The sequence below is a fragment of the Sinocyclocheilus grahami genome, unplaced genomic scaffold (genome assembly GCF_001515645.1).
Source record: "Sinocyclocheilus grahami isolate Dianchi unplaced genomic scaffold, SAMN03320097.WGS_v1.1 scaffold191.1, whole genome shotgun sequence".
Lineage (NCBI taxonomy): Eukaryota > Metazoa > Chordata > Actinopteri > Cypriniformes > Cyprinidae > Sinocyclocheilus > Sinocyclocheilus grahami.
The window spans coordinates 912,919-936,874 of record NW_015505370.1 but is presented as its reverse complement, the minus strand read 5'-3'; the positions used below and the strand labels follow the sequence as shown (position 1 = coordinate 936,874).

Sequence of the window (23,956 nt, the reverse complement as noted above, 5' to 3'; positions counted from 1 at the left end):
ATTTCCTTTTCTTCCTCAACATAAAAGAAGATATTTTGAAGAATGATCGTAACCAGTTTCTGGTCCCAACTGACTCCAATAGTCTTATTTATTTTTCTTCATATATGGAAGTAGTGAGGGCCCAGCAACTGTTTGGTTACCAATATTGTTCCAAATATATTCTTTTTGTGTTCAACAGCATGAAGGAATCTCATACAGTTTAAGAACATCAACAGAATTTTCATTTTTGGGTGAACTATAATGCAGCCTAATATAGCTGCTGTTACCATTTGTGTCAATAATGTAAATCAAACATCAGAAAGAAAATAACTTACTGTCCTTGACTGAATCACCTTTGTAAAATAAATAATGAATGTATATTTAATTTATACAGTGAAGACTATTCAGTCTATTTGCACATTTTATTTTATACAATATATTTATTATTCAGTGCTTTAAGTTTTTCAAGTAGGCCGTTTTTTATGATCTTTGTTCTGTTGTAGCTTAATTTGTGACTGTTTACTTGTCTTTAGTAAGCTTATTTTTACTTAGGCTAGTATTATTTTTTTATTGATATAGAAATTTCAGTGCATCAAGAATTTTGATATGTTATAAAAAAAAAATAATAATAAAATAAAAAAAATATATATATATATAGGGTACAAGGGGGCTAAAGGTGCCCCAGGGTAAAAGGCGCCTTTGATATTATTTTCATCTAAACCACTAGATGGCACAAAAATGTGGCGTAGCACTTTCCTAAACATCCGTTTTTCAAGATGCACGTGTATATTTGTCTGATCTGTGACGCGATCGCGCGCAGCAGTGCGAAGTTGATTCTGTGCTTACTTGATCTAATATTTTATGTTTTTAAAAATGTTGTAGATTTAAGTAGCAAATGAGAATAGCTCAAATTAGTGCATTGATTTTGAGAGAAAGGTCTTCTTTATGATTTTCAGTTTTGTTTTAGATAATTAAAGCAACAGTTTTTAAATAATGAAAGAATATATAAAAGTATGGTATTTTAGCCCCCTGCTGTTGGGGCTAAAGGCGCACAGTAATTAACAAGATAATTAATAGATGGCTGACTTTTCCATTTGTTGACATGACATGGTTAGATTCAGATGGTAAATATCATATATTATTTTGGGTGTCCATATTAGAGATAATCACCATGTTTAGAATGAAACCATCATATTTAAAAACATGATATTAATCATATCATATAATAAAATATAATTTGCTGTTACTAATGTAAATATATATTCAATTATTATTGGATCTCCTTCAATACTTTGAGAATCTTTACTTATTAAAACGATTTTGTTTCAGTATTTTAAAATATATATTTTTATATTAACATTTTAATGACCGCATATGTATTGGAAAAAAATAATACTTTTATTTTTCAAAATAAGAAGAAAATAGTACAAACTTTGCTAAAGTGATTGTTTTGAACAAGTATTAACTTAGACATTATTTCTAAAAAAAAACATAATTTTAGCTGAAGTATTTGTATAAATACCGTGTGCCTTTTACCCCATGTGTGGGGTAAAAGGCCCCTCTTTTAAACAAAATAAACAACTTGAATGATTTATTTTCACACAAAATCTGTTGCTCCTTTAATGTTCAATACAACGTATATATTTTTGCAATTATACATTTTAGGCGCATTTTTTCTTAAGGTGGGCCTGGGGGGCCCTGCAGTAAGTCATAGCCCCGGGGCCCAGTGCGGTCTTAATGCGGCAGCATTGTCAACACCAAACGATATGTCTGGCGGAAATCCAATGCAGCTCACCATTCACATAACACCATTGCTACAGTAAAGCATGGAGGTGGTGATATCCTGTTATGGAGCGTTTCTCTGCAGCAACGACTGGAGCAATTGTCAGGATAGAAGGAAAAATGGCAAAATACTGTCAATTTCTTGAGGAAAATCGGCTGTCCTCTGCCAGAAAATTGTCAATGGGAAGGTTTACCTTCCAACATGACAATGACCCAAAGCACACAGTGGTTAAAGGAGAAAAAGGTGAATGTCCTTGCATGGCCTAGTCAGAGCCCAGACTTAAACCCCAATGAAAATATGTGGAATGACTTGAAGACTGCAGTCCACAAACGGTTACAAAATAAGCAAATTTAACTGAACTTGAGCAGTTCTGCAAAGAAGAGTGGTCAAATATTGCAAAGTCTAGATGTACAAAGTTAGTAGAGACCGAGACATATCCCAACAGATTAAAGGCTGTAATTAAATCAAAAGATTAATTTTTTTTTGTTTGTTTGTTTTTTTCTGACATGTATTATATCTTTCACTTGGATGTTATAAGTTGCATTGAGTAAATACAGCTTGATAAAACAAAAACTGTGTCCGTCTTCATTTCAGGCTGCAAAGCAATAAAATGTGATTATTTTAAAGGGGTGTGATTCTTTTCTATACCCACTGTAGTTTGTTTCCTTTTTTCATTGTTTTGCTTTTTGTTTTGTTGCTTTGTTCTTTATTTTTCTTGTTTTGCTTATTTAGATTTTTTTTTTTTGGTGATTATTTTAAAGGGGTGTGATTCTTTTCTATACCCACTGTAGTTTGTTTCCTTTTTTCATTGTTTTGCTTTTTGTTTTGTTGCTTTGTTCTTTATTTTTCTTGTTTTGCTTATTTAGATTTTTATTTATTTTTTGTTTGTTTGCTTTGCTTGTTTGCTTGATTATTTTGCTTGTTCTGCTTTATTTGTTCTTTGTTTACTTGGCTTGTTTTGCTGTTGTTGTTTTTTCTTTTCTTGAATTTGTTTACGTTGCTTTTTGTAGTTTTTGCTTTGCTTGTTTTTTATTTGTTTGTTTTTTTGTTTACTTAGCTTTTTTGCTTTTGGTCTATCGGGTCTTTGAATGACAGACATTTTTAGCTTCTCTCTGACTCTTAAAATTGAACAATCTTTTTGATACTTTAACTTCAAGACTTCAATAGTTAAATGAAGTGTGCTGTGATTGACTTAACTTTTCCACATGTTCCATGTGTTTTTTAGGAGTGTCTAAACCCCTGCTGTAACGCTACAACCTGCACTCTCAAGGGAGATGCTGTGTGTGCCCATGGACAGTGCTGTGAAGACTGCCAGGTACTTTTGTAAATCTGTCCCATCCCTCTTTCCTCCTCATTCGTTCTTTCTCTGTGTGTAAAATAATGGCGTGGAAATCACATTCTCCTTGCCCCATTAATAAATGCAACATGAACCGACATTTGCACTTCAAACATAGGCACTAATTTTCCTCTCAGGCCTCCAGACACATAAATCAGAGCGCTCAGCTCACTTACTTACTGAGGAAAGAAGCCAGACCAGGGCCCTTCGGAACAGACCCCAGAACAGGGATATATGTTCACACAGACTTTACAACAAACTACAACAGGCTTTCAACATAATGCTTCATTAAATGAAAATTGCAACTAAACGAATTTAATCTTGGCACTTTTTGGACTACATTTAGTTTCTTAGTGCAACATAAAGGAATAGTTTTTGGAGAACTTTTCCATGAATATTACTTGGTAGAAACAACTGACTATTTATTGTACCCAATAGCCTTTGTGATTCATGCAAAGCTTGTCTCTGCATCACTTTGAATTTATCCCATAGTGCCTGCATCGGAGTTGAAGATATATTTCTCTTTGCTTAATTTTGAAAGAAATCCCCTTTAGTTGACTGTGCACTTTAAGTTTGCTCCATTTTTGTCTGAAGCCTTTTGTTCTTGTGTCTGTGCAGTTAAAACCAGCTGGGACTCCTTGTAGAGAGTCCAGTAACTCCTGTGACTTACCTGAGTTTTGCACCGGATCAAACCCCCACTGCCCTGCCAATGTGTACCTGCAAGATGGACTCGTGTGCCACAATATGGATGGTTACTGTTACAACGGCATCTGTCAGACTCATGAGCAGCAATGCATCACTCTGTGGGGACCAGGTTGGTATGTGGATAGCTGCAGGGTTCCTGGGCTTATTTGGATGACCAAAAATTGATCGTAGGGTTCTGCAGATATACATTTTATTAATCGTACATTTTTGACACTGTAATTCTATATGTAACCATTGTCGAGCCAGATTTTCCCATTCAATCCTGCATGCATTCATATGGCGAGCTCAAGCAATATGAAAGCTCACACTGATTGCTGTTATTTATTCCATATGTCTGTTCATACTCCCTTCCAAAAGGATTCAGGCCACAGTCTGACATATGATATCCTTTCATCTGTTTTTGATTTATATACAAGCTAAAACAAGATGGAAGCATTGTACAGTGTCATATTTCCATCTCTAACAGTGGGCATATGCTGTTTTATTTTCATTCCTTTTCGTTTTCTAGGAGCGAAACCTGCCCCGGGAATCTGTTTTGAAAGAGTAAACTCTGCAGGTGATCCCTATGGAAATTGTGGAAAAGACTCCAAAGGTTCCTTTGCTAAATGTCAAGCAAGGTACAGGCAGGGCATGATACTACAGCTCTTTGCACTTGAACCTTTTACTTAAAGTACAATTACATTCATTTGTCAAATTTGCTTCAATTTTACATTTTATTATATTATTACTTTTCTATTTTGCTTTAATTTTATTTTGTTCGCTTCATATACTTTGCTTTTTGTTTTGTTCTTGTTGTTTTGTTTGCTTGCTTTTACACTTTGTTTAGTTTTCTTGTTCTGTTTTGTTCTGCTTTGTTTAATTTTGCTTTGCTCATTTCTTTTGTTTCCCTTTGCTTTGCCTTCTGTTTTGCTTGTTTTCTTCTATTTTTGATATAATATTGTTCTGTTCCCTGTCGATACTTCACTCGTACTGCATCGCTAAGACGCTATGAGGAAAACTACTTTTCTCCGATGACTGAATCCTTTTTTTAATAACACAGTGTAACTGCACGGCCATTGGTTCGTGCAGTGATATAAAAATCTAACCAATGGCTCGGCAAAATAGGAGCCTCTCACCCCCTCAAGACGTTTCAGAAGATGCTGGGTCTCATGGCCTCTGCATCTCCAGTGCTACAGCTAAGCCTGCTTCACATGCGGCCCCTTCAGTACTGGCTGAAACCGCTAGTTCCGTCCCATGTCTGGCATTTTCGTATCAAGATGGACCAGGCCTGCGCGGCAGCTCGGGCCCCTTGAAAAGATTCTCAGTGGATAGAACGGGGTGTGCCCCTGGGAATGGTCTGCTGAAGGACGGTAGTCTCGACAGACACTTCCAACACAGGTTGGGAGCACTGTGCGATGGCAAACCGGCTTTTGGCCTCTGGTCGAAAGAGGAAGGATGGCTGCACATCAACTGCCTGGAGATGCTGGCAGTGTGTTTGGGCCTTCGCACCTTCTTGCCAGACCTAAGGGGACACCACGTCCTAGGGCTGTGAAATTAATCGAAAAACAATTTCGATTTTGGCCTCCAATGATTATGAAAATACAGTAATCGAGAAAACGATTATTGCGCCCCATTCCGCCCCCTTTTCCAGCGCTGCGCTTTCGTTCCTCCATAAAAGCCCAATTTTATGTGCAAATCAGTAAAATCATGGAATGTGACTTTTGCAAAATGGGACGTGCTTGATTTATAGAAGTATATTTATTCATGTTTTTAAAAGCGTGAAAGAGAACTTGCACTGCTCCTCAGAAAGATATGCACTCAGAAACGGAACAGAACACGGACATGTAAAGTCATCTTTTAGCAATAACTCTTTCATAATAATATAATATAACTCTCGGAGGACGTTGAACTTACTCTGCCCCGTCAGGGCATTGCAGTTTTATATCGAGCGTTCCGCCCCAATCAGGCAGTCGGAACAATTCTTTATATGCTTCTGTGGCAGCACCAAAGGGCTTCCGGTCACTAAGCAGAGACTCTCCAGGTGGTAAGAGCCCATTCGACTAGAGATTATGGCCTCGTCTTGGGCATGGTCTAGCGGTGTGTCTGGGCCTTGCCATCCACATTTGACAGGTTCAATAATCTGGACATACCAGCCTTACAGGCCAGGGTCCTTTTTGCGTAATGGGCATTCTTGCCTTAGGGCACTTTCATAATAATATAATATAACTCTCGGAGGACGACCAGGAGTTGAACTTACTCTGCCCCGTCAGGGCATTGCAGTTTTATATCGAGCGTTCCGCCCCAATCAGGCAGTCGGAACAATTCTTTATATGCTTCTGTGGCAGCACCAAAGGGCTTCCGGTCACTAAGCAGAGACTCTCCAGGTGGTAAGAGCCCATTCGACTAGAGATTATGGCCTCGTCTTGGGCATGGTCTAGCGGTGTGTCCATTGCAGAAATCTGTGCGGCGGCCGACTGGGCCTTGCCATCCACATTTGACAGGTTCAATAATCTGGACATACCAGCCTTACAGGCCAGGGTCCTTTCTGCGTAATGGGCTCATTCTTGCCTTAGGGCAATTACCCCAAGCAGCCTTTGTTATGCTTCCAAGCACCCCGTTCAGTTCCAGGTGCTGACAGCAGTATGTTTGTGATCAGCTCCATTGTGAAAACCGGGCCCGTTCAAAAAGCACCCACACAACCAGGCGCTGTTATAGCGGGAAAGATAAAACACAAACATTTTCAAAAAGAGAGTATATTTCCTCTTCCACTTACCACGAGTGTCGGGTCCCCACAAGGCAATCCGCCACCCGAATTAATCCAACCCCTTGCCACACGGGCCAAGGCCCGGAGTGTCAGACTGGGTATTGCGGATAATAAAATGAGGTTACACTCTTCAGTTCGCTCTAAGATACCAGGAGGGATTTGCAGAGCACTTCACAGATGCACAGAAGTCGTCCCAGGCCATGCGACACTTCCTTCCCAAGTGCTCCAGCTCTATGGCTGCTTCTACTCAGCGCCAAGTCAGCAGCCCACAAAGCCGCACCTCCAGCCACCCAGTTGGCTTCGCAGCCTGAGCCTTGCCAGCGCTCCCACTCTGCCAGACGCTACCCATTTCCTAAAGAGCCCCCCTTTTTAGCCACAACAATTCATTGACCTTCGCCCCCTGATGTTACAAACTGTTCTGCTTCTGGCGTTAGCATCCGTAAAGCAGATGGGATCTACAGGCACTCTCTGTGAGCCTCTCTTGCCTGGAATTCAGGCCCAACGACTCTAAGGTCATCCTGAATCCAAGGCTCGGGTACATACCTAAGGTGCTCTTCACTCCATTCAGAGCACAGGTGATAACTCTATCGATGCTTCCTCCCTCGAAGGATGACCAGGAGTTGAACTTACTCTGCCCCGTCAGGGCATTGCAGTTTTATATCGAGCGTTCCGCCCCAATCAGGCAGTCGGAACAATTCTTTATATGCTTCTGTGGCAGCACCAAAGGGCTTCCGGTCACTAAGCAGAGACTCTCCAGGTGGTAAGAGCCCATTCGACTAGAGATTATGGCCTCGTCTTGGGCATGGTCTAGCGGTGTGTCTGGGCCTTGCCATCCACATTTGACAGGTTCAATAATCTGGACATACCAGCCTTACAGGCCAGGGTCCTTTTTGCGTAATGGGCATTCTTGCCTTAGGGCAATTACCAGTGCTTAGGCTTTGCCTCCCTTCTTACGCTCTTGACCCTCACAGAGTGCCGAGGCTGTAAGGGTCTTCTTGGAACAATTACTCATGGCCGAGCTGACCTCTGCGAGTTTAGCCCTATTGCTTCCTGTGGGGCATTCCCTGCTAAATACTTGGTCTCTCTCGGCCCCTTGTAATGCTTAAGGCAAGTTCAAGTATGAGTCGTTCCTCTAGCATAACACGGCGGGATTGTACTGGTTCCCCATAGCATCTTAGCGACGCAGTACGAGTGAAGTATCGACAGGAAACGCACTCGGTTACTAATGTATCCTCGGTTCCCTGAGATACGGGAATGAGTACTGCATAACTAGCCGTGCTATGCAGCTGCACAACTCAGTCATCGCTTCATTCGAAGTAACCTGAAGATCCTATGGCAACAGGCCAGATATAGCCAGATGGCTCCGCCCATTCTGGCGGGCTCTGGCAGGCTTCATCGCCATAGGCTTGTGAGCCATTGGTTCGATTTTTATATCACTGGTTGTTGATCTGGCAACCAATGGCCGTGCAGTTACACTGCATTATTTAAAAAAGGCTTCAGTCATCGGAAAATAGGAGTTTTCCCCATTAGCGTCTTAACGATGCAGTACTCGTTCCTGTATCTCAGGGAACCGAGGTTACAATAGTAACTGAGTACGTTTTGTTTGTTAAACTACTTCTTTGCCCCATTTTAACTTTTATTCTACTTAATTTTGTGGTATTTTGGCAATACAAATTCTTAACTTTTATAGTGCCAATACAGCATGCTTAATTAAAATTTAGAACCAGTGACTAACACAGAAATACCAATTTTCATGACATACATTCTCAAAACAATAAAATATTAAAATAAAGAATAAGTGAGCCAGTGTAATATCGGTCAAGGTTGTCCTGATTCATTCATGTCATTTGCTGTCTAATTATTATGGGATGGCCCATCAGACATGTTGTAAAGAAGGTAATTTTATTAATTTCTTTGTAGCCATGCCATTATTATTCAGTGACAGAGGCAGCCCCATGGTTTTGCATGTAATCTCTTGTCACTATTAATTACACTCTCGGCTCCTCACATGAGTGAGAGGGTGTGAAAGGCAAGATTGCCTCAAGACAGCACAATCTCCTCTCTGTTTTTCAGTTGTTTTATCACCTTATCCCATTTATTCAATGTAAAAACATTTAGCACTTTTGTTGCATGCTCACTCCTTGTATTTTGTCTGTGTGATTTAAACAGGGATGCTAGGTGTGGGAAAATTCAGTGCCAAGGAGGTGCCAAAAGGCCAGTGATCGGAACCAATGCGGTGTCCATAGAGACAAACATACCTCTGCAGGAGGGTGGGCGTATTCTGTGCCGCGGAACACATGTGTACCTTGGTGATGATATGCCTGATCCAGGACTGGTATTGGCAGGCACAAAGTGTGCTGAGGGAATGGTATGAGAATAAATCATCACATGATGTATCTGCTTGAGATTATGTCATCAAGAAATTATGCTAGTGGTTTATCAGCCAGGCTGAGATGATATTTGGCCATTTTTATTGCATTCCATTGGCCATTTGGTGTTTGTTTTGCTGATTAACCTCCCCAGTGTATCAGTTTCAATATCCACATCATATATTATATTATATTATATTTGTCATAATCACCAGCTGGAGTGCCTTTGATAATCACTGGAGGGCACTCCATCCCATACTGTTACTCAGTCTTGGACTTCATTTCCCATAACCCATTGCCCGGACTCATCATGACTGATTGTTTTCACCTGTTGCTCATTACCTCTGCCTATATACATGGCTGCCATTCCAGAGTCTCATCCCGTCATGACCACCAGCCCAGAGCCTCTCCGCAAGATGGCTGCCACGCCAGTGTCTTCAGCCATCATGGACACCATGCCAGTTTTCCCGGCCTTCACGAACGATGCACTTGAAGCTAGTAAGGCAGTGCCCAGGCAACCGAGACTTATGTACACTGTGGCGGACCCCCCTCTGATGTCGGTGTGAGTGGCAGGCATCCCGGTGACCTCAGCGCTTGCAAGCTCCGTGGCCTCTGCACAGGTTCTCCCACCTTCAGCTGCCCTTCCAGTAATGGCGGTCGCCATTTTGTGTGTTTGTGCTGCACACTCCTCTCCAGTTCTTAAGTCCACTCCAGAACCTGCTCCAGTCCATGAGTCTGCTCCAGCGCTCATTCCAGTCCATGAGTCTGCTCCAGAGCTCGCTCCAGTCCATGAGTCTGCTCCAGAGCCAGCTCCAGTCCATGAATCTGCTCCAGACCCAGCTCCAGTCCATGAATCTGCTCCAGAGCCAGCTCCAGTCCATGAATCTGCTCCAGAGCCAGCTCCAGTCCATGAATCTGCTCCAGAGCCTGCTCCAGTCCATGAGTCCGCTGCAGAGCCCTCTCCAGTCCACGAGTCCGCTCCAGTCCATTAGTCTGCTCCAGAGCCTGCTCCAGTCCGTGAGTCAATGCAAGTCTCAGAGCTCAGTCCTGTGTTGACGCCAGCCTGTGAGTTCCCTGCCTGTACTTTCTCAAACACATGTCACCCTTGAGCTCCCTGCCTGTCCTGTCACGGCCAAGAAGGCTGTCTCTGAGCACTTTGCCTGTCCTATTACAGCCGCAGAGGCCATTGTTAACCTCTGTGCTTTCTATTCCAGACCTGCCTGATCCGCCTTGGTTGTCACCTGCCTCGTCAGCTCCAATTTGGTGCTCATTGGCTCAGCCTGAGCCTTCTTGGTGTTAACTCGCACCATCAGCTCAGCTGAAGTGGTCTTCAGCTCCACCCTAGTTGTTGTCTGCTCCACCGTGGGGCCCTTCGGTCCCGACTGCTCCACCCTGGATTCCTGCTCTGCCGGCTCTGCCCTGGATTCCTGCTCTGCCGGCTCTGCCCTGGATTCCTGCTCTGCCAGCTCTGCCCTGGCTTCCTGCTCTGCCCTGGCTTCCTGCTCTACCCTGGTCTCCTGCTCCACCGGCTCCTGTTCCTTTTCCTGTCCATGGGCCTGGCCCTCTATCCCTCCCCCGTTTTGCCTCCGCCCCACCTCCCTCCTGAACTTGAGTCTTTTCTTGTTAAAGGAGCGTCTGGAAGCCACTCGTTAGAAGGTGGGGGGCTATGTCATGAACACCAGCTGGAGTGCCTTTTGATAACCACCAGAGGACAATCCAACCCATTCCTCTGTCACTCAGTTTTGGACTTCATTTCCCATAACCCATTGCCCGGACTCATCATGCCTGATTTTCACCTGTTGCTCATTACCTCTGCCTATATAAGCCTGGTGTTTTCAGTTAATCTTTGCGAAGTCTTGTATGTGTCATTACTGCAATTATAAGCCTTGTATCCTGGTTCTCCCATATTTTGGTTCCTGGTCTTATTCTGCCTGGTTTCTGTTTGCCTCAGTCCCTTACTCTGTCGTTGTTGTAGATTGCCTATGTATGTCCTTTGCCTGCCTTTGGATTACGTTTGTGGATTATCCCTTCAGTAAACTACTACTGTGTATGATCATTTAAAAAGACTCCTTTAATTAAATAGGCTTTCATGATGATTTTTTATTAAACTACTAAATTTTGCTACAAGTTTGATTGCAACATATAATCATTGCTGTTAATAGTGTTCATCATCTGTTTGATTACGTCATTAACTGAATTATACCGCTCATTTCTGCCATATGTATATCAATTTGACAGTCACCACTGACAAGCTACTACTAAATATACTGTAGAAACTTAATTTTATGAAAAGCTGCTTTGCAACCTTTTTTTATCGTGAAAAGCACTTTACAAATAAACTTGAATTGAATTCAATTGAATTTAATTATTTAGTATATTATTTTGAAATTGTTTTATTATAAAAAAAATTATCAGTTGTTTAGATATAGTAAAGTAATAATTGTGATTTATTTTATACTTTTGATAGCCCTAGTTTTTAACCGTAAGATATAAAATCCATATCTGCATATTTAAGTTTTTGAGTTTTAGTTTTGAGTAAATATGTAATTTTCTTACAATATGTGCATTTACATGTATTTACAGTGTACTTGCCTAAAAAAAGTAATTTAATATAATGTAACTGCATTATATTAAAGGTTTAGGGGTAGGTTCAGGGTTAGTACCTAGTTATACACAGTTAATGTAATTACTATAATAAGAACATAGTATGCATATGCGGAACTGGACTGTAAAATGAAGTGGTACCTCATTTTCTGTTAAAAAATATTATACTGGCTATTGGTATTATATTGGCCACCCTGGCACTTTAAAAAAAAACATTTCGGTCAGCCAGTAGTTAAGGCCAGTAACAAAAATGCTTCCTAGCAGTTGATACCTATTCAGTGTGTTGTTTTTTTCTTAACCTACAGTTCTCGTTGTCTCTCTTTCTTTATAACAGATCTGTTTGAACAGGCAGTGTCAGAATGTCAGTGTCTTTGGAGTGCACAAGTGCTCTGGGAAGTGTAATGGAAGAGGGGTAAGGTTGCTTCTGCTCTGTCAGTCCAAAATTTTCTCAAATCTGCTGGAAAAAGTGTTTTTTTTAATCTCTTATTTCTCTGACATTAGTTATCGGGCATTAGGCTCAGATTTGAGTCGGGAATGCTAATAGATAGTCAGCACAAATTATTGCCCTCTACTGAAAGTCTCGCTTTTTACAGAAACGTCCATTTCATTACATTATAGCTATCTGCCAAGGGGACAGCATGTGGCCATAATAGCACTTAGCTAGGTACACATTCTATAACTTCACTTGAACTAGATTACTGCTACGAATGAAATAGCATTTAAAAGCACAGATATGACACGGATTCTGTACTAAATTAGATCACAGCATAACCTTGTGTCAGTCATGGTCTTTCATGGAAGCTTGATACATTTGAAGGTATAGTTCACCCAAAATGAAAATCTGTCATTTACTCATCCTGCTGTTTTTTTTTCTGGCATGACCCATATGACTTTCTTTTATCTGGGGAACACAAAAGGAGGAATGAAGCAGAATGTCTGAGCTGCTCTTTCCTTTGTATTGAAAGTGAATGGTGACCACAGCTGTTAAGCAAGATTTTCAGGGCAAGATTCTTGTAAATTACTGCTCCTCACTAAAAGCTATGGCTTCAGAAGTCTTGGAATACAGCTTACAAGTAATATGGACTGTTTCTATGATGCTTTTTGTCCTTTTTGGAGCATGACAGGTCTTGGACAACATTCACTTCCATTGCATAGAATACTGCAGCTCGGATATCCTTCAAAACTTCACCTTTTGTGTTTCAAGGAAGAAAGTCATAAAGATTTGGAATAACATTAGAATGAGTTCAGATTTTGTGTTAACAATTATTTTTTTACTAAATCATACCCCGGTTGACCCCAGTGGCACACACTGTAAATCCCAGCATGCTGGGTGACTTGAAGCTTATCTCAGCTGTTGAAGTACTTCACAATCAATCTCTGTTGCCCCAATAAGGTTATAGGAGTCATATTGATTTCATTTATGTACCATTAAAAGTGTCATTTATAATCTTTTGGCTCATATGTACATGTGCTTTTTTGCCAGAGGAGCACTAAAATGCAATAGCTAAACATTGTGGCCAAGAATACCCCCACGTTGTCTTTTGCATTTGCACCCACTGTCAGCTCTGGAGGGCGAGCGTATAATGTTTTATTTGTTTTATTTTCTCTTGTTATACGCTTCTTAAATTGGAATTCTTATTTTTGTCTGTAGGCTAAACGGTTGTCTTTGTGAATATATTTTAAAATGTAATTTATTTCTGTGATGGCAAAGCTGAATTTTCAGCAGCCATTACTCCAGTCATCAGTGTTACATGATCCTTCAGAAATCATTCTAACATGTTGATTTGGTGCTTAAGAAACATTTCGTAATATCAATGTTGAAAACAGATGTGCTCAGAATCTCAGGATTCTTTAATGACTAGAAAGTTCAGAAGAACAGCATTTATTTGAAATAGAAATCTTTTGTAACATCATAAATGTCTTTACTCTCACTTTTGATCAATTTGTTGCATCCTTGGTAAATAAAAGTTTTTTTGGGTTTTTTCATTATTTTTTTAAACGTATTGACCCCAAACATTGTCAGACCATGGCTATCATTTTAAAATGGTGTGTATTTTAATATTTACTGCCTGGACTTTGTCTACTTACATTGTACATGTACATTTTTTGCTCTTTAAAAATAATGAGCAAGTAAAAATGTTTGTGGTAACCAACAGATGCCACAGATGCTGCAATAGAGCTTAATAAAAAAGTGGTGTATAAAAAGGGAACATCCCTACTGTAGTAATCATATTCAGCATATTTATACCTAAAACATAAAACATTTTGAAAACTTCTTAATTTTACAGATCAGTAGGAACAAAACGAGCACCCAGCCCCCCACGGACACAGTCAGTCTTCAGGGTCTCACCTCAGCACAAGCCCGCCTCTTTACCTTTACACTCCCGCTGTGACAAGGTAAGTGTGATACATATATATATATATAAAATCGTTTAGAACCTGTTCAAGCAATTTATCAGTGTAACTTTACCAAGTTGCATACAAGCATCTGTGATATGCTGTTGAAAATAATTTTCTAATTTACTCAAATAAATGGTCAAATATTTTCAGTTTTGACAGTATAAACAAAACTATACATATTAGCATGAGGCTTGTGTTGATAAAATCATCTACACTCTTAAAAATAAAGGTGCTTCACGATGCCATAGAAGAACCTTTTTTTTCTAAATGGTTCCATAAAGAACCTTTAACATCTGAAGAACCTTTCTGTTTCACAAAAGGGTTTTGTGGCGAAAAAAGGTTCTTGAGATTATAAAAAAGTAATAAAGAGATGGTTCTTTAAAGAACCTTTGACTGAATGGTTCTTTGTGGAACTAAAAATGGTTCTTCTATGGCATCGCTTGAAGAACCTTTTGAAGCAGCTTTATTTTTAAGAGTGTACTAACCTTGTCTGTGTAGTTATATCCAATATAACGGCCTGTAATGACCATATTATAAAGCTCGTAGACCTGGTAAATGTCACATGGTACGTGCAAGGATACCAGAAAGGGACGTGACATAACTTGTAAAATACTGAGCTCCACACACAGGATTTACATCAGGAAACATGTAATAAAATACCACTTTTAAAAATACAGTATAAACTTTGCAGCTATACATTTTTGTATCAAAAAAAATATTTAGATTTTTGCCTTTTCCTAATGTCTTGCATTATAAGTTCATTACTGCATTTTTCTATAGAAGCTGCATATAGATTATGCCACAGATTATGTCTATAGAGCTTACCTAGGAATATAAATAAACCTTTTATTCCCATTCTAACAAATATAATATATAATAAATAAAATAATTTTGCTTTCCATCAGTGGCGTTTCACCAAAAAGCCTTTCATAGCTCTCATGCTGTGGCTGTGCAACACAATACAAATGACTGATACATTGAAGCTTGCTTGGTTTCTATGCTGACCTCATTGAAAGCGTTCACATTAAACCCTTTTACATACAAAATCACTGTGCATTGCTTAGTGCTCTTGAGTGCCCTTTTCTACTTGACTGAGTTCACATTTACTCAGGGAGTTATGAAACACTTTCAACTCTTACGGCGTTCTCACAAATTGGTCTCATGGCTCGACACACCGCTGTGCGCTCATGATTAAAAGGTCTTGTATTGCCATAATGACATTGCTCTCTCTAGGATGATGGTTCACAGGAACAAATGACTTCCATACAATAGTTAGAAACAGCAATGAGGCAAAAGTGTTGTATCAGAAAGACACAAAAATGGATGAATTGGTTGTCTCAGCATTTTGGATTAGTCAATTTCTCCATAGCTTTCAACAAAACAAGGCTGCACAGCTGTGAAAAGGTAACAGCTGCATGCCATGAACTCATCCTCAGAGTAAATTGGTAACATATGATGACCTCTTGACTTAACATTGGGTGAATTGGGTGTTGGCAATGGGAATGCTGCACATTTAGTTTTTGTTATTTGCATTGTTGCCAACCGGGTTTTTCAGGACGAGTAGCGTAATCGCAGCTCCATCTAGTGGCAATAGTATGCTAGCAGGGTTTTTTTGTTCCCTCAACCCTTTTGTCCGTAATGTTATTGAATATATTCATTTAATATTTTCAATATTTTGACCTCTTCCCATATTTTGTGATTCTAGAGGTTTCAAGTATCTGTTCTCTCTCTCTCTCTCTCTCTCTCTCTCTCTCTCTCTCTCTCTCTCTCTCTCTCTTTGTCTGTATTTTTTTTTTTTTCAGTCGGGAGAAAGATGGTTAGAGGTTTAGAGGTTTCAAGTATCTGTTTTTTCTCTCTCTCTCTCTCTCTCTCTCTCTCTCTCTCTCTCTCTCTCTCTGTGTATATATATGTTTATAAATATATAATATAAACGTGTGTGTGTTTAAAATTATATTGTGTATTTAAAACATTATTCAGTTTATTAGTACAATTACAGAAACAAATATGCATCACATTATGTTTATTAGTTGTTTATGTTTGTGTTATCCAAATAGATGTAAACCTAAATATGTTTGAATGTATTTTCTGCAATAAAAACTATAGTTTTTGAGGGGGGAAGTTTTACATATATTTTTTTAGCATTTTAGCATATTTAATTTATTTAATTACAGTTGTTTTTCTTAAATATATAATTAATAATTTAAGTACTTAATTATTTAGCTGATAGTTTACATATGTGTGACAAACCAGGAAATCTTATGTGTTCCCACATGTAGGACCAGGACAAGCCCAGTCCCCCACAAAAACCACTTCCTGCAGACCCCTTAATCAGAGGCCACAGGGTGGATCGAAGCATGTCCATGGTGGGAGAGCGGATACATCGACCTCTAGCCATCCCGATTCCAACAGTACCCCGACCACCCCCTGCCATACCACTGCCAAACAGGTCAGTCCCATTGTGATACTGCTGGCAAAATCACATATTTATGGATGACAACTAACTGCATTTTTTTGGATACATTCTAGACCTCTTCCCAGATTACCACGGCCCTTTTGTAATCACTGACACATGGACACCACAGCACTGGGTGAATTTCACCAGCATCTGAACACACTTGTTTGCACTATGAAAACTGTGTTGGACCAAGTGACGACCCCTGCAGAAACTCCACGGAGGGTCTCACAGAGAAGAGGGCTGACCGGACACCTTGGTGCTGCGCCTCCTCAGAAAAGGTGTTTGTTTGTCCTCGCTCAGGTACTGCAGAAGTATTTAAGATGTATATTTATTGTGAGGAGGAAACTGTGCTGTGCTTGACACTCTTTTTACTGTATGACAATTTTTGTTTGTTTTTACATGTTGAAAATAATGCTGATTGAAAATTAGGTGGCAAATCATGTTTTTCATTCTTTTTAAGTGTTTTTCCCCCCTCAATTTATCTTATGGTAAAACTTACTTTGGTGTTGTGAAGATCAAAACAGACCTGCTTTAAAATGAAGCAGCATGTCTCGGATACTGGAGTATAAGCAACCTGAAATCTGAATGACTAAACACAGCGCTGGAATGGAATGAGCCACTAAGTGCAAAAAAAACCCTTCACAATTACTTGAATGAGGCATGTCAGGAAGGAGAAAAAGATATGAGCCATTATTCAGTCATAGTTCAATCACCAGTGGCAGTCATGCTTATGGGCTTTGACAAACCAACTTTTCGTGAACTGCAGTACCTTAAAAGTATATGTGCTTAGCAGTGCTGCAGTATCTGCCAAAGCAAGAATCATTGCTACAACGTTAGCCCTAAGCATTCAACTTACGGACAAGAACGATACCTCAAATTATGTGGCTTCCTGAGGAGAGATGTGCTGAACAATTAAACAGGCAAAATATACCTTATTATATTGATTGATATAATTATATTAGTTATATTGACTCTAGGGGCAGAGACATATCTAGACAGCAGAATATGCATAGCAACTACATGGCAATGGCATATCTTCAGAAAATGAAAAATCCCATCAGTATTTATAGTCCAAACACTCCTTTTTCCAACATGTTTTGAAACATTCAGAGAAATACCAGTGGCAACACAGAATATGTAGTGACACCACAGACCTTAAAATATCACAGAATCGCAGCTCAGCATTCCCACTGAGCCAGCAGGATCCAGCAGCTGTCATGTCTGTGTCATTATGGCCTTGTTGTGCTGTATACACACATTCTGTGAAATATCTTCCAATACTTGAGGTTATAGATGTTGAATTTTCTGTACTGTTTTTCTTGTATTATTTTTGATGGTATACACTACCAATCAAAAGTTTAGGGTCAGTGAAACTTTCTTTCAAAGAAATTAATCAAAAGTGACAGTAAATATATTCACAATGTTACAAAATATTTCTATTTCAAATAAATGCTGTTCTTCATCAACATTTATAATATAAACATAAGGAAATGCTTCTTAGGCTTCAAATCAGCATATTAGAATGATTTCTGAAGGATCGTGTGACACTGAAGACTGGAGTAATGGTTGCTAAAAGTCAGCTTTGCGTCACAGGAATAAAGTACATTTTAAAATATATTAAAATAGAAAACAGTTATTTTAAATTGTGATAATATTCCACAATATCACTTTTTTTATCAATTAAATGCAGCTTTGCAAAAGAATTGCAGAAAAAAAAAGTTTTCAATCTTACTGACCCCAAACTTTTGATTGATTAAAGGAGTCTTTTTAGCCAATTAAAATCATTACCTTCTAAAAAAAAAAAGTGTTTGACATCAAAATAATGTGAAGTACACAGGATGTAGTAAATATCACTGCTGGTGTGTGTTATCACAACTATGGCATTTTTACGCAAGTGGTTCTCTCTCTTGCCCATAACACAGCACTCTATATGCACAGCTGGAAGTTTTTCAAAAGCTTATGGGATTGTTGTTCTGCTTGGTACTTCACCCTGAGGGGGAAATTTTCCCACATAATATTCCAACATTGTTGCTTTGGGAGTATATTAAACCCAGCTGTCACATTATTTAATTCAAGCCAAGCTTGTGTGTGTTTCTTTATGTTCTTGTTTACCTATTCACAGCAATGTATGTACATTTCACCTTTTTATATGCACTCACGTGGATGTAATAAATGCTCTTTTTTTTTGGACAGATAATCTGTCAATCTGTCATCAAAGATGACTGCTCAGTTTTTGCCCTGGGTGTTGAATTCATTGTGTAACAGTTTTATATACAACAAAATCCATTTTTATTTCTATGAATTACCGTAGGTAGGATATTAAAAGGGAAATGTGAATGCCTTCAAAAAAATGAAACTAGATACTGGTAATGCAATTCTCGTTAAATGACTTGAACGAGAATAATAAATGAGGATATTACTATCATGAATTCAATTTCATTTTATTTTACAGGGTCCACTACAGTAGCATAAAAGTTGTTTTTTAATAACTCAAAGCTTTAATGTAATGTGTAAAATGACATTAAGGTATTATAAGAGAATTGTACCGTTGATGTCAGTCGATTTGAATCTTCCAAGCTAATATTATCCAGCAAGTTTATGATGTTCTGAAACAGAAATTGTCTTTTTGTTCCAAGCTACAAAATAATATTAATTCGTTCATGTATAGTTTGTCAGGTTACCTGTCTCCCAAATGCTTTTGCCATATCCGCTGCACCAGCTCCATACTACATTAGGGTGTAAATATAATTTTAGTGTTATCAGTTTTCCTGTGGCAAATTGCACTACTCTTATTGTTTAATTATTTATGTATTATGAATATAATAATGATCATAATCTGTTACCTCGTTCTTCATGTGATGATCTGCTCCACCATAAAGCAGAAGTTTCACCAGTTCCACATGATTATTCAGCACAGCGACCTGAAAAATTATTACCAAAAAAAAAATCTTAATGATGTCATCCATCTTGTCCTCAGAACTTCTAGTGGCTGTTTTGATGATAAATACCATTAGTGGTGTCTTGCCAGCTTTGTCACGGACGTTTACATCAGCTCCAGCCTGGAGGAGGATGGAGGCGACCGCAGCGTTTCCACTGATGGTTGACACACGCATGAGAGGAGTCCAGAGAGACAAAAAAAACACGTTTTCAACTTACAATACAGGGTCCATCTCAACATTAGTATTAGGCCACCCTAGACGGTGCATCTAAAAAAAGAGAATTTTGTGAAACATCATTGCTATAGAGGTAAACTGAATTTTCTGAAACTTCAGATCATATGACATATCTTTAAAGGAATAGTCCAGGGGTGGCGAACTCCGGTCCTGGAGAGCCGCAGCCCTGCAGAGTTCAGCTCCAACCCTAATTAAAACTCACCTGCCTGTAGCTTTCTAGTAACCCTTCAGACCTTGATTAGCTTGTTCAGGTGTGTTTGATTAGGGTTGAAGCAAAACTCTGCAGGGCTGCGGCTCTCCAGGACCGACGTTCGCCACCCCTGGAATAGTCACTCAAAAATTTGCTTAAAATGTACTCACCCACAGGCCATTTAAGAAGTTTCTTCATCGGATAGATTTTGCATTATATCACTTGTTCATCTGATCCTCTGTAGTGAATGAATGCTGTCAGAATGAGCTGATAAAAACATCACAATAATTGTTTGGAAAATCCATCCAAATTTATTTAACAAAGTTTGGGAGGAGCATGTTCTGGTAATCTAACCAATCAGTGCAAGAGGAGGCTGGAATATACAGCCGTCCCTCACCTCTATCCCGTGACAGCTTCACAGCATCCCTCCACCATCCCATCGCCTCACTCTTGTCTGTTTCCCATCCCAGTAATAAAGGGGGGAGTACTCTGGGTTCGGGCCAAAATATCAAGCTCTGAGTCCTCCCCCGGACAGCACGACAAATAATCATACTTTATTATAACTGATTGTATGTGAACTTGTGAAATAAATCCATCAAGACATTTTTAACTTCAAATTGCTTCCACCTTTTTTCAAGGAGAAAGTCATCTCATCAGAATCAGGAGAGAAATATGCACCGATCAAGCACCGTTTGCAAGCGAGAACAGTTCTAAACAAATATGTGAATTTTGATGTGAGAGGGGATGGACTTTTTCACTGGAGGAAGCGTTATGGATTATGGATTTGTATTTTGACCAGAAGCGACAGTTTAAAGTTAAAACGCATTAATGATAGATTTGTTTTTAATAAACACACAGCTTTTCACTTCACAATACATTAATTGATGGACTGTAGTCATGCTGATTACTTGTGGATTATTGTGATGCTTTTATCAGACTGATATATGTTTGGACTCTCATTCTGACGGCACCCATTCACTGCAGAGGATCCATTGGTGAACAAGTGATGTAATGCTAAATTTGTCAAAATCTGTTCCAATGAAGGAAAAAAACTCTCTTACATCTTGGATGGCCTTTGGATGAGTACATTTTCAGCAATTTTTCATTTTTGGGTGAACTATTCCTTTATTGTCCTCTCACCTCACAACCATCCTAGATCATATATGTAATGACCAGTGTTGGGCAGTAACGCGTTACTAGTAACGCGTTACTGTTGTAATGACAGGCAGGTGTCCTCCATCCACGGCCCAGTGGAGCGGTGTGCAGCTGTCTGTATCTTGAGATTGCCAAGTGGAGCCGCAGTTATGTAAATACTTCACTGTGTCAAGGTGGCCGGCAAAACAGGCCTACATTATACAAAAAAAAAAAAACATGCATACATAAAAATATACATGTTAGAAGACATGAATTATACAATTCAACTGCATTGAAAAAGCATATGCAGGCACAACTGTCTTTTCCAGTGCTGTCTTTCTTGTTAATATCAGCTCCATGCTTCACCAAAATGTCCACTAAGCTACAAACCAAACAATCATTATTAGAAATATATGACTATATTTCAACAAACGACACTTTTCTTTCATTAAACCGCACAGCAATAACTACAAACAGACTAATGGGAGATTCTTGCTGAGTCTTGCTGTGAATTCATCTCTCTGTTTGCATCCAGCTTTGTGTTTAAACGAGTAACATCAGAAGCACGTTTACCTGGTGAAACCTTTCTGTGCTGCCACCATGAGAGGACTGAAACCCATTTTGTCATAAACATCCACGTCATCTGTTCTAGGAAAGAAATTACATGAAAGGGGTTTTGAATGATGTGTGAACTGGCATTTAAGGGGATATTTCACCTAAAGATGAACATTTAGTCATCATTAATAACTCTATTCCACAGAAGAAAGATAGTCATACAGATTTAGAATGGCATAAGAGTGATTAAAGATGACAAGTTTGTAATTTTTGGGTGAAATATTCCTTGAATTAGTACAATGTTAGCACTAATATAGAATATGAAGACTCTTGAAGTGTGAGTGTGGTCTTACAGATGGTCAGTAAGTCTCACCCTGACTGTAGAACTGTGGTCAGCTCCTCATCATCCGCCCTGTGCACAGCCTGGTGGAGGTTCTTCCCACTGAAAGGCTCTCCTGTGGCCAAACCATCAAAACATTAACCAAATAAACTACCATTCAAAAGTTAGGGGTCAGTAAGATTTTTTTTAATATATATTTTTAAAAGAAGTCTTTGCGAGGCTGTATTTATTTGATAAAAACTACAGTAAAATTGTAAAATATTATTAGAATTTAAAATAAGTGTTTTCTATTTTAATATATTTTCAAATGTAATTTATTCCTGTGATGGTAAAGCTGAATTTTCAGTATCATTACTCCAGTCTTCAGTGTCACATTACCCTTCAAAAATGTAATATGCTGATTTGCTGCTTGTGATAAATCAAGTTCAAAAGAACAAGATATATATGAAATATAAATCTTATGTAACATTATAAATGTCTTTAGTCAATTTTGATCAATTTACTGTGTGTCTGCTGAATAACACTATTAATAAAAAAAAATAAAAAAATACTGATCCTAGAATTTTGAACTGTAGTGTAGTGAACTCCTAAAAGAGTCTGTTTCTACCAATAACAGCTGAGAGGAGCATGGGATTACTAGGTTTAAAGTAAGAAAATAATAGACCAAGTTGACTGGAGATCAAATATCTCACGGGTGGTGAAGACAGAGGGCACAGGGCTGAGGCTGCACTCCCCTGAGGCTCTGGTGACTCTCAGTCTAAAACCATAGGAGGTCCTGGGCTCCAAGCCCTTACAACATGATGGGTGCTGTACCCTTTGTGATAAAACACCAAAATGTTGTTATTACAAGGTGTCTTGCTAAACTGCAGGTTTTGAATATGTTGCAATAACTTTCATATTTAAAAAAAAATCTTCAGTGTCAAACAGAGAAAACTGACATGTATACGGTGCTGTATGTATGTGTTTTGGGGTCCATCTGCTCCACAGAGAAGCGTGTCCAGCGTTCAGGGGGGCCATTTCGAGGTTTATTCTCTGCATTCATCCAGCTCAGCTCGATACTGTGGTGACTGACCTTCCCAATCACAAGAGGAAGCTCTGGATATTTTTCTGGCGAAATTGAGAAAATAAATGGCAGATTCTTAATATCATGTAGATTGTTTATATTAAAGTTGTAATGTGAATTTTAGACATATTTAGCTTTGCAGTAATATCCAACACAGTCATATTACTTTGTTTACCATACCTGTGCACCAAGAATAACTAACCACAACAGATTGTTCCTGGATTAGTGATTAAGTTAAAAGTTTATCCATTGCTTTTTAATCACTGTTGCTGGAGAAAACTTTTTATTTTATTTTACACACACACACACACACACACACACACACACACACACACACCTACATACATACATACATACATACATATAAAAAAATATAGGCAACATTTTAGTTTAGGGACCAATTCTCACTATTAACTAGTTGGTTATTAGCATATTAAGCACATATTAATGCCTTATTTTGCATGACCATGTTTTTGATGCCATAATTCTACCCCATACCTAAACTTAACAACTACCTTACTAACTATTAATATGCAGCAAATTAGGAGTTTATTGAGGCAAAAGTTGTAGTTATTAGTTAATAGTGAGAACTGGTTCCCAAACTAAAATGTGACCGAAATTACATAAGGTTTTTGCTTATTACTATATGTTAATCAAGAGAGGAATAAAGCAACTCTGTGGTAACTTTTCTATCAAACATTAAACAGACAGCTTGTAGTTTTCAGCTCTTGCTTGATCTTTCTGTTGCCATCTATTATATTTTGCAAACGTAAACAAGTTTTTGGAAATCTAGTTTAGTTTTTTTTTATGGTAACAAAATGTCCTGACTATTGACTATTGTATAAACTACTAGCCACAAAAAAACAAACAAATCAAAAGTCTACCTGGGTTCATCGCTGTGTCCTTGTAGTGTAGTCGTGTAGAGAAGTCCCCGCACAGAGGATGATGAGTTGTAAGCAGGAGTCTGCTGTGTGTTTGCCTCACTCTCTCTCGCGCACATCTGACTGTGCGAGCTTTACCGTTGTCATGGTGACAGCATCTTTGGCCCATTTGAGTGTTTCTTTTAGTTGCACAAAACACGAGTTTCCAAAATGTGTTCAGATTATAGCATGTTAAATCTTGTTTTA

At 38.9% G+C, this 23,956-nt stretch overlaps 2 protein-coding genes across 2 annotated transcripts in view; one reads left to right on the top strand and one right to left on the bottom strand.

The window, feature by feature from the left end:
• LOC107594792 (disintegrin and metalloproteinase domain-containing protein 12-like) overlaps positions 1–13,912 on the top strand; it is a 144,420-nt gene extending 130,508 nt beyond the window's left edge. Inside the window, exons 13-18 of the mRNA XM_016284968.1 lie at positions 2,988–3,077; positions 3,717–3,912; positions 4,312–4,420; positions 8,716–8,914; positions 11,854–11,931; positions 13,808–13,912. Coding sequence (XP_016140454.1) covers positions 2,988–3,077; positions 3,717–3,912; positions 4,312–4,420; positions 8,716–8,914; positions 11,854–11,931; positions 13,808–13,912 — 777 coding nt within the window. The remainder of the gene's footprint in view (positions 1–2,987; positions 3,078–3,716; positions 3,913–4,311; positions 4,421–8,715; positions 8,915–11,853; positions 11,932–13,807) is intronic.
• Positions 13,913–16,599: 2,687 nt separating this feature from the next.
• Positions 16,600–23,723, bottom strand: LOC107594838 (fibronectin type 3 and ankyrin repeat domains protein 1-like). Its single transcript, XM_016285045.1, has 9 exons — positions 23,714–23,723; positions 21,800–21,881; positions 21,445–21,519; positions 21,186–21,253; positions 19,383–19,525; positions 19,218–19,295; positions 19,056–19,100; positions 18,921–18,980; positions 16,600–16,677 (listed from the first exon to the last, which is right to left on the bottom strand). The coding sequence occupies exons 1-9, from the start codon at positions 23,721–23,723 to the stop codon at positions 16,600–16,602; spliced, it is 639 nt and encodes a 212-aa protein (XP_016140531.1).
• Between the last annotated feature and the right edge of the window lie 233 nt (positions 23,724–23,956).